The sequence below is a fragment of the Myotis lucifugus genome, unplaced genomic scaffold (assembly GCF_000147115.1).
Source record: "Myotis lucifugus unplaced genomic scaffold, Myoluc2.0 scaffold_35, whole genome shotgun sequence".
NCBI classification, from domain to species: Eukaryota; Metazoa; Chordata; class Mammalia; order Chiroptera; family Vespertilionidae; genus Myotis; species Myotis lucifugus.
The window spans coordinates 3,206,842-3,217,683 of record NW_005871083.1 but is presented as its reverse complement, the minus strand read 5'-3'; the positions used below and the strand labels follow the sequence as shown (position 1 = coordinate 3,217,683).

At 46.3% G+C, this 10,842-nt stretch overlaps 1 protein-coding gene across 1 annotated transcript in view; it reads left to right on the top strand.

Moving 5' to 3' along the window:
* The first annotated feature begins 1,870 nt into the window (after positions 1 to 1,870).
* Positions 1,871 to 10,842, top strand: part of CDH13 (cadherin 13) — a 990,542-nt gene continuing 981,570 nt past the window's right edge. The window contains exon 1 of the mRNA XM_006087037.3: positions 1,871 to 2,209. Coding sequence (XP_006087099.1) covers positions 2,165 to 2,209 — 45 coding nt within the window. The 5' untranslated portion in view covers positions 1,871 to 2,164. The remainder of the gene's footprint in view (positions 2,210 to 10,842) is intronic.

The window sequence follows — 10,842 nt, the reverse complement described above, 5'->3', positions numbered from 1 at the left end:
CTTGGAAACACCCTACTCTTAGTAGTGCTTCCTGACTGAGTGTCTGCTTGTGGAAATGTAACATCATCCACATCATGGAACATCATCTTACTGCCACCATTACCCCTTATCATGGTTTATCATCTGCCAAGCTGTCCTCTGCTCTCTCTCTCTATCTTTGTGCCTGCTGAACCTATGGGCTTGGCTCAGCTGGCCCCTGATTCTGCCCTGGAATGGAGAAAAATCAGGATATTTCATGATGCCTTGATTTGAAGCAGGTCTGACTCCAAAGAACCTTGTTTTATTCTTACTGGTGAGCAATGTGGGAATGGGTCTCCACACACATGGGTTCCAATCTGAGACAAGTGCAGCATCTATCAAACACTGTGACTGCACTTCTTAGAGGCTCAGGAGCAATGCTACCTTGAAAAGAGGACAGTGGAAAGCTGGAAGAAGCAGAAGTATTCACCTTTCCTGGGCTCTTCTGGGAGCTGTTTGGCCAACATTGCCATCTGTTGGGCTGGCATTGGCTAAAGCAGCTAGGTGGTCAGATGGCATTGCATCTTCATTAATGACCTTGGGCCACATGAGATGACCTTGTGATAGAACAGCTGACAATGAAATATTTTTTTAAGGTGATTCAGTTTACATCTGTTGAGTGGTTATTTTGTTATTTAATCCTCATCACATCCTTAAGAGTTCAGTATAATGTATATGTTTATTTAACCATTGGACAGACGCAGAGACAGTATGAGTAACTTATTAGTCAGTGGTATAACTACAGGTTAAGCTTAGGCAATGTGGCTCTAAAAATCTTTGTTCCACCCCACACTCACTACTTCTTGATTAAGTTTAGACATCTCTTTCACACAAACTAACGGTCTCCATGTTCCAGGCCCTGTGCCAGATGCTAGGAATACAGCCCCATCCCCTGGATCACCAGGTAGTATCCTGCTAGATTAGATAACACATAATACACTTATTCCATTATTTGGCATCAAGGGAAATTATGTCAGAATATATTTGTATAATAAGAACAATGTAACTTATATATTTCTCTTATTGCTTTAGCCGCCAGGAAGCTCAGATCTAAATCAGAGCAAATTTATTAGAGTTTGGGTTTAGCATTTCAGTTTTCTGGTTTCTTTCCTTCTGGCCCAGATTTTTTATATTGGTTGCATAAATTCTATTGCACAAATATCCTGTATTATAGAACACCTCAAATCCTTTTTAGGAGGCTGCATGGAAATGACAATGTAAGGTCTTTATTGCATATTCTTAGATTCCTACTGGGAAAGACAAACCTGGATATCCCTCTTACCCTCATTTCAATAGGACTCCATTTATAAAATCCCCTGAGACATGGGTACTACTGTTCTGAGTTTGGGGGGAATAGCTAGGAGCTTCCAAAAGATTATATCCATATAGAAAATAAAAAAGTTTCCTCACATCATGGTCCCAACTTGGGAGCCAGATGAATGTTTGTGGAGTAGGTGGCCAGTCAGATTCTCATTTGAGCAGTTAATAAAGTCTATTGCCCCTTGATGGATTTTTTTCTGCAAGCTAGAATTGATCTGTCCTCTTTGTGATTTGTGTGATGGCAGGGAAACACCAAACACCATCATGACTTGGACCACATGGGAAAAAAAGAAAGAAAAAGAAAAAAGAAAATCCATTGCCAGGTCTTTCCAGGCGTAGAAAGGGCTGGAACTGTTGGGGTAATTTTATTTGATTTATTGGAAATAAAGTGGATCTTATTAACATTTTAATAAAGAGAATCTTTTTGCACTGAGCTGTAAGTGGCCGCCAGTCCCGGGTGCAATTCCATTCTCTTCATAAGTGGAATCTGCTGGCGATGCCCAGCGTGATTTGTGAGGCTGGGCCCCAACAGTCCAAAAAAGCAAATGGGCTGCCTCCTTTGAGGGTCTCGCTTTGCGCGAGGTGCTCGCCCCGTATCTGCCATGCAAAACGAGGGAGCTTTATGAAGGAATCCGTCTTGTAAAGCCATTGGTCCTGGTCATCAGCCTCTACCCAATGCTTTCGTGATGCTGCCGCTGATCTATTTGGGAAGTTGGCTGGCTGGCGAGGCAGAGCCTCTCCTCAAAGCCTGGCTCCCACGGAAAATATGCTCAGTGCAGCCTCGTGCATGAATGAAAACGCCGCCGGGCTCTTCTAGTCGGGCAAAATGCAGCCGAGAACTCCGCTTGCCTTGTGTATTCTCCTGTCCCAGGTAGGGAAGAGGGGCTGCGGGGGCGCGCCCTGCGCCCTGGATCTGCATTCCTATTGCTTGATGCCGGCAGAGTGAGGGGGCTTTCGGGGCGCTAGGGGACTCCTGGAGCCCTGGCAAAGAGAGCCCTGGGCTTGGAAGGGAGGTCATTCTTCCCAGCCCCAGAGATCCTAGGGCGTCCCGGTTACCCACTCCGCCGTGTGTGTGTGTGTGTGTGTGTGTGTGTGTGGTGTGTACGTGTGCGCGCTCGCTCGCGTGAAGGGGAGAAGGAGAGAGCTCCGGAGTCCTGAGTCCTTTATTTTGCCAGCCTGGGCGACATTCTCGCCTACATCAAGTGGCGTAACTTTGATTCGCCTTCTCCCGGAGGCTCGTGTATTGGAGAAAGACTCAGTTGGAAACGACTCCAAGGAGTCGTTATTTTACCAAGCTCAGCGCGGATCAGGGAAGCGCCGCTTGTGTCGGGATTGTGGGCTGCTCTGCGGCTGGAGAGGATGGCCTGGCATTGCTGACTTCCTGGGGCACCGGGGCCCCTTCACCCAGCCCGGCGGTGCGCTCTGGAAGGTGCCTCAGGCTAGCCTTGCGCAGCAGCGGCTGCTGCTGTCGCTCAAAGGCGCCTGTGGCAGTTGCTCCTGCTTGGGGGTCCTTTCCTTCCCCAACCTCAGGCGGGGAAAGACGGGAAAGACCGGAGTGCGTCCCCTGTCAGGGCACAGGCCCCAACCCCCTACGCTACACCCCATTTGTCCAGCTAACTGAAGCTTCAGCCCTGAGCCTTGGTTGCCGCCTCTGCTGCTTTCTTGGGCGGGCAGGCAGGCGGGCGCGGAACACAGAGAAAAGTTCAAGCCTTGCCCACCGGGCCGCAGCTGCCTGTTAACCCTCAGAGGGAAGGAGGGGAGCTCTGCGCTGTGAGGGAAGCGCCCTGAGATTCCTAAAAGGGGACGATGGAGACAAGGTCCTCCAGCAACCACCTATGTATCTGAGAGATCTCTGGAAGTTTGTGTGTAGGAAAGCAGTATGTGGAGGTGCTGGAGGCTAAGGGGCACGCCCAGCACTGCTCAGGGACCCAGTCCTCTAGGTCTCCCTGGCAGCCTAGAAGAGGAGGGAAGGAGACAAGGAGTGCCTTGGGGTGCTAGAAATGGATGTTGAGTTTCTGGTCAGGATTCCTGGGTGCCAGGGGAAGAGGCACATGTATGAGTATATAGGTGAGAGGGAGAGTGAGCAGCTAGGGTCCCAGGCAGGGGCAGGTTAGGATGAGAAGATGCAGTACAGCCTTCTAAGGGGAGACCACTGCTGGGTCCAAGCTAGTGTTGACTTTGGAATTTGACCCATGTCCCATGGAGAGCGCTCAGAGTGGGGGTGGCAGTGTGTGATAGTACTTGGAGCCCCCTCCCCCCACTCGTACTCCCTTACTCAGTTGTACTCCTCTTCTACCAAGGTTTGCTGGTTGATTCTCTTAGGGTTTCTGTAGCCTTAAGTCCTGCCACAAATCCTATGCCTGTCTATGAGCCAGTTTTCCAGCCTTTCTGGACTAATTATTCCCGAGGCTGTATGTAGGGATATGCAATCCCAATTCAGCAGGGTAGTGCAGAGAATGCTTCTGATTCAGACAGATCTGCTCTGCCATATGCTAGTGGTACCACTCTGGGCAAGTTGCTTAATCTCTCTGAGCTTCCAGATTCTCCACTGTAAAATAATCTTATCACCTTCATAGGCTTGCTAGGCAGATTGTATTGCATTGAAAAGGATGTCCCAGGTAACGCAATTACCATGAGGCCTGGCTCACAGGGAGCTGTCGGTGTCTGGGAGCACTTACCACTACCTTACCTAGGACTTCACAGTCTCTGTGGGCATGCTTTGCCCTCAGTTTGGATTCCAGGGCTTGTCCAAAGTTATGCCTCCTTTTGAACAAGACAGACCACAGCACCCAGCAATCCTTATGCACTGGGGGCTTCTCATATGATGCCTTTTGCAAAGCAACTGGTGTGTCTCCTCAGCGAAGGCCCAGCTAGCACAGGTGCGTTCTGAAGACTCACAGCTCACTCCGTTCCTTTAAAATGAATTAAATTGCCTACCCTGAGAAGCATATTTCTCTTTTAGATTATTATGCATAACCAGAGCAAATGTCCACATTAGGTCAGTAATTGATATCCTGGTAGCAGTAGCACCTTGCAGAGAAATCATGCTGGCGCAATCCAGTTACCCAGCAAGAGGCTTAATGCAGAGCTCTTGAGGGCCATGGTGGGGAAAGTGGGGAAAGTCTTGGGGCCTTTGAGTCAACAAGAAAAAAAACAAAACTTTCCTGAGGCAGAGAGAAAACAGAAGAAAGGGAAAAACAATGTAATAAAGCAAATTAGTCACTCAGCCCTCATGGTGTTCAGGCAAGCATGTGTGTGTTTTTCCACCTCAGTGGTAAGGTGCTGGGTCCAGCTTTGGAAGATATCAGTCTCTGTAAGTTTATTGGCTAGGTTGCTCTTTTAGGCATTTGGGGGGGCGGGAGGGGCAGGGAGAGGAATTCTAACCAACAATGGCTGGGAACTGGCAAAGTTAAGGACAATCAGCTCTCTTTTCCCCTGGGTGTTTTGAGAAAGATTGTCCCAGAAGTGGCCTCTGGAATTTGGCTATAATAAATAATTTAAAAAAAGAGCAGCATGAGCTAGAAATTCCACTGTAAATATGATTCCCCCTCCCATATTTGGGTATCACAACTAGCCAAAAGTTCTAACAATAAATGAGTAATCCTCCAAGAATTAGGATTTTAGGGAGTGGTTCAGGTTGGAGAGCAGTCACTTAGGAGTGACTACAAATGTTCCACAGAATTCTGAGGTGCTGATTTTAAAATGGGAAGTCCTTTCTTGGAATCAGAATCTTGGCTTTCAGGATTTTGAGAATCAGTGTCTTCTAGTGCTCCTTCAACTTCCTATATTATATTCTAAGGGCAGTGTTTTTTTGCAGAACCATTTTGATGAGGATAAAAGATTGAGGGTTGCAGAGAGTACTCCTGCCCTGAGAAGGGTTCAGCATGTAGCAGCCTATGAGACTTTAATAGCCCTGGGGAAACAGAGATATACGTGGTGAAAGGAATTAAAGTGGTAGAGTTAATGTGTCTGAACAAATTTTTTAGCAAGTCCCCAAAGACATTTAATAAACTGCAAGGCTGAATATGTGATCTGGAATTTATGTAATGCCATAGTCTGTATTAAAAGCCTCAATAGTCATTTTAGCTAATCTCTCCTACTCTGTCTCCCCCCTTCTCCCCTTTTTTTAATTTTTAGCCCTTGGGTTTTTCATTAAACAAAATCTATTTCTAGAAGTATTCTGTATGTGTTAAAACTGCCCAACAAACCAATGTACCCAATAACTGCATTATCTGTAAGTACCAGCATTTAGATGTGTACATGGAGTCTCAGTCTGAAGTTCACTGTTTAGGTAAAAGTTCAGCTAGACTCTTGAGGATATCCCTCTTTCTTTCCCTCCTTTCAAAAAAAAAAAACAAAAACAAAACAACAAAACAAAGCAAAAAAATAGTTCTTTGAGGAGTAGAGCTAATTTCTATTTAGTGGGAAGTAAGGAAAAGGAGAGAAAAAACCACTATGGATTCAATTCATATATGAATGACATATCATCTAAATAGCCAATAATATGTCCTAATTATCTTTCTCTCTGTATGTGACTATGTGTGTGTGTCTATCTCTTCGTGTTTTTATCTTGTTTTAATATCTGTTGAAAAATTTCTCCAGAAGAGGGCTCCATCCACAGCATTACAAAATTCTGAATCTACAGCTCATATTTTAAAGAACTTCAGTATAGCAGCTCCATTAAAACCAAACTAGTTTCCTATTCCCAATTATTTGCTACAATGAGAAGTCCTGTCATTTTGCACTGAGTATCTTTCCTTGTTTTGTTTCCTTCCTTTTTTCCCTATTATAGTTGCTTCTGTTTTATTTTATTCTTCAACTATGTATCCCCTCTGAGTATTAGAGCAAGGAACATTTCAAAGACCTTTGTAGACAATGCAATATGAAATGCAAGGAAGTTCTGAAATTTCCTGGCATTTGACTACAGTTGGACCTAGCTTACTCTTCAGGCAGCCAAAAGGCAGCCACAGTTCTGCCTGTGAAAGGAGATAATCTGCCCCATTAGGTAACTACCCAGAAGAGTGAGTCATGAGCCAGATCCGCTCACCCTTCAACACCAGTTGAAAAAGAGAGGGAAATATCAATCTGTCATCCAATTACAATAATCAGTTGGACAGAATCAAATCAAGTGACCAGTGGTTTTGGCAATGTTTCCACTTAGCTGTCTGCAAGGTGCCCACACGCCTGGGAGGATCTGACCCTCCTGACAGATGCTGCCAATACAATTCCTCACAGCCTGTCTCCTCTGCAGCCACCCAGGGTATCCCGGGCCTGGATCCCCCTACCTGAGCAGACTGTACAAAGGATGACTAGCTGGACTGTAGGATCCCCTGTACCATCACCATACACTAAGTATTGGCTTTATTTTTGGGTTAGGGTAGAAAACTACTTTCTCTACTGGGAGAAGCAGCTAAGAGCAGGCTAGAGAAGAAAGAAATGATCTTTCAAACTTGAAATGCAGACTGATCCAGGTTTCATGGAGGTGAATGGTCATCCTTTGGTTTAGCAGATTGAACCTTGCAATATCAGTTTGATGGTGCTGAAGCCCATCCATCTCAGTTCTGCAAATCTGGCTTCGGGGCAGAGGTTACAGAGTGACAGCCACAGGCCAAATGTAGCTCATGGATGTATCTCTTTGGCCCAAATGTTTTGTAAAGTGGGACATTGTACATTAAAAACAAGTCTAGGTTTCTTGCATTTCTTAAAATCTCAGAAAATCAGGCAACCCTAGAGCTGCATTTTTACATGGCCACACCATTGGAGCTGAGTCACTACTCTCCCCTTTAGGGAGGACATGCCTCTGTAGTTTGTCACAGTCCCCACCTCTCCCTACTATTCACCTAGCCCCGTGGTCGGCAAACTGCGGCTCGCGAGTCACATGCGGCTCTTTGGCCCCTTGAGTGTGGCTCTTCCACAAAATACCACATGTGGGTGCGCATGTACAGTGCGATTGAAACTTCGTGGCCCATGCGCAGAAGTTGGTATTTTGTGGAAGAGCCACACTCAAGGGGCCAAAGAGCCGCATGTGGCTCGTGAACCGCAGTTTGCCAAGCCGCAGTTTGCCGACCACTGACCTAGCCCATTGTCCGCCCTCATTTTATCAGCTTGCCCCTAGAGCCATTTGTATTGGGAATGCCTGCTTTCCAAAAATTTTCGGCTTCATCAAATTTATGCAGTTAATTTTTCAGTGATAGGCTATTTTAAAAGTTTCTTTTTGATTGTTCTGATTGAATCCCATTTATGTGCACTTTGGAAGAACATGACCAAGGGGATTATACCTTCTTTTTGAGAATTTTATTACCATCAGTGCCACTGGGTGATTAGGTGGTATCCAGAGCAACATAACATCCAGACCATTGTTTCCTGTAGAATAGTTACACCCAGGGAAGTGACACACCACAGCTTTGAGGCAGTCTGAGAGCTGGAATAACCAGCAGATCGGTTCACCCAACACATTATTATGCATCGGCAGCCAAGGGGCTCTGGGACCACCGGATAATACGTAGGCTCTAGTGCACTGGGTGCAGTGTTATACAGAGAGCATCACTGCCCTTGGAGTACAGTGACACACTGGGCACTGGCCTCCCATCAGCATTGCTCACCCACAGTGTGAGTATAACCAGAACATCACAAAAACGACTTGCCTTAGCCCTGCAGGGTACTCTGGAAGCACCGAGCTAACAGAAAGAGCATTCGTAACTTCAGGGTAATATCAGCTCCATAACTTTGTTGCCTAGAGTACTTTTATACACAGGGCATTGTTAACCCTAGCACTACCGGGAATTTGTGTAACCGTTTTTAACAGTTAATACCCACCACAGCCCACATATAGTGTTAATGCTGTAATTAATGTTCTCTGGCTCTGTAAATACTAGACAAATTTGTCCACTCATCCCATTCTAGCAGGTAAGCCTCAGATAATTCCTGTTTTCCCTAAGTACAGACCCCAAAGGTTAGGGTAACAATAACTACACACATATACAGAAACAAAAAGTAATTGTTTTTCCTCTGTCAGCTGCCAACAGAAGTCAAATTCCTGAAAATTAGCATTAGCAATAGGCAGGTTTTGACATGTCATGTCTCATTTCAAAGGCCCCACTGAGTGTCACCCGATCTGCACAAAGCCCCTGTGTCTCCCAGCTGAGCACAGACTGGGCTGGGTGGAGGGCAGCAGCTGCTCAGCCTAGAGCGGCCCTGCCACATGCCTGGGCAGGGCCAGGAAATGAGCTCAGCCTCTGAGGAACCTGGGGACCCTGCAAGGAATGTGGCAGCCTCCATCCCTGCCTTATGCAGCCTGCAGGCCAAAGTCTCTTTCCTCTGGGAGTGGCAGGGAACCGCTTTTCCACGTGCCACAGGAGCTGGTACCTGTAAATGCCTGAAGCTTGAGCTTCTGTGATAATCTTCCTGTTAATTGATGTGGGGTCTGTGGAAAGCTGTTGGATTCTGCCAGCAGAACCCATAGCTGAGTCGGGCCACGCCTTCGACTGCCATAAGCTGCTGAGCATCTGGGATCATCTCACTCCAGGGTTACAAACTCTGGCTTACGGGCCAATTCCTGCCTGCAGCCTGTTTCTATGAATAGTTTTATTGGAACACAGCCATGCCCACTTGTTTATATAATTGTCTATGGCTGTGCTTGTGCTATAACAACAGAGTTGACACCATATGGCCTACCAAGCCTAAAATATTTACTATTTGGCCCTTTACAGAAAAAGATGGCTGACTTCTACTCTGACTCAAAATTACAGTGAGAGAGGCTACAGAGAGCCTTCTCTAAGGGTAGGAGGGCATTAAGGGTCTGGCCATTAGGGATTGTTCCCCCTAAGCCCCAAACAGTCTAACAACTTGACTTCATGGGCATTCATTCACCTGGGACCAAATGGATTCAATAAATATCTATGATATCCATAGAACACCTAGTATGTTCTCAGGGTACAGTTGCTAGGAAGGAGCTCAGACCCCAAGGTATCCCCTGGCAGGGGACATAAATATCAATTGATGGATAAGTCAAAACAGAGACAACTGCTATGAGGGAAGGAAACAATTGTGTGAGATCATGCCATAATATATATTTTGCTTGTCTGTGCCTTGTCTTTCTCCCCCACTAAGATGTAAGCTCCATCATAGTACATGTTGCTCTCTGAGTGGTTCTGTATCCCTAGTGTCTAGAACAGTACCTACCATATAGTTGGCTCTCCATAAACATGAGTGAATGAGAGAATGAATGAATGAATATAAGAAAAGCATTAGACCCAGATGAAGGATCTGGGAGGCTTCCCTGATAGCCTGATGCCTAAGTTACAGTCTAAAGGAGTAGTGAGGAAGGAACACTACAGGGTATGGGCTGGGAAAAGCATTCAGAGCAGAAGACACAGCTTGGTGGAAGTCCCTGGGAGGAGGAGACATGGCACAGCTCAAAGAGAGTGATGTGAGAAGCAGCTAGAGCCGCTGGGGCCTTGCCAGCCACTGCAAGGATTTTGGTGTTTGTCCTGGAGCAATGGGCAGCCATTGCGAGTAATATGGGGAAGATACAGTGTGACAAGGTCACCCTGGCTGCAGGGTAGCAAATGGATTGGAACTGGGTACGAGTGGAAGGGAGGAGCCAGTGTAGGCCTGAGATCATGGGAAGAATCTAGATGAGTAAGTGACAATGCAGATGAGAGTAGACACATGCTACTCAGAGCATCCAGGAGATATTTAGGGAAGAACATGGCAGGGCATAATAACTGGGTTTGGAGAGGACAGAGCGAGGGCCAGGGAGGGGTTAAGGATGCAAGCTTAAGTTCTGACTCTCAGTCGGCAGGGCAGGACGGTAGAACCACTGGCCCAAACAAGGAACTCAGGTGTTTGACGCAGTAAACAGGGTCTGAGGGCCATTTCCATGGGAGTGTTAGCCAGGCTGCAGTAATGCTCCTTAAGAGAGGCATCCAGGGACCAGTTACACTGGTGCCCACAGATCCTATCTGTGCTTGCATCTGGGATGGGCACTGTGGAGGCCTGGAAATGCCCTTGACTAGAGAGACTAATGTGTAGCCTCTATAATTAACCAATCTCGGAGGCTTTTCATGCAAAAGATATTTGAGTGAAACATTGCCAAGGCATTTAATCGTTTCTTGAACATTCAATCAGCAGCACTAGAAATATTTCTTACTTGAAGCAAATAATGATCCACTACTTTCAGCAATCACTTTGCGAATGCTAACAAACCTTTGTTTCAGCATATTAGATACAGCCTTGCTGACTCCATGTTTCTAGGCATCACAGCAGAATGTTCCCTGGGTGCCAATCAGTGGTGTGCTAGTAAATGTTAACATGGGCTCTCTTAAAAAACAGCAACAGCAACCAGCAGCACAGTGACATTATCCTCACAAGGTGGAGAATGTACAGTTGTCCACTCGCTAAGTATTTATAGAGGCATTTAGAGAATTCATAGGTAACACAAGTGGAAATGAAACCTGCTCTCATGGGGCTTATAGTCTACTGAGGGCATCCAATGAGAAACAA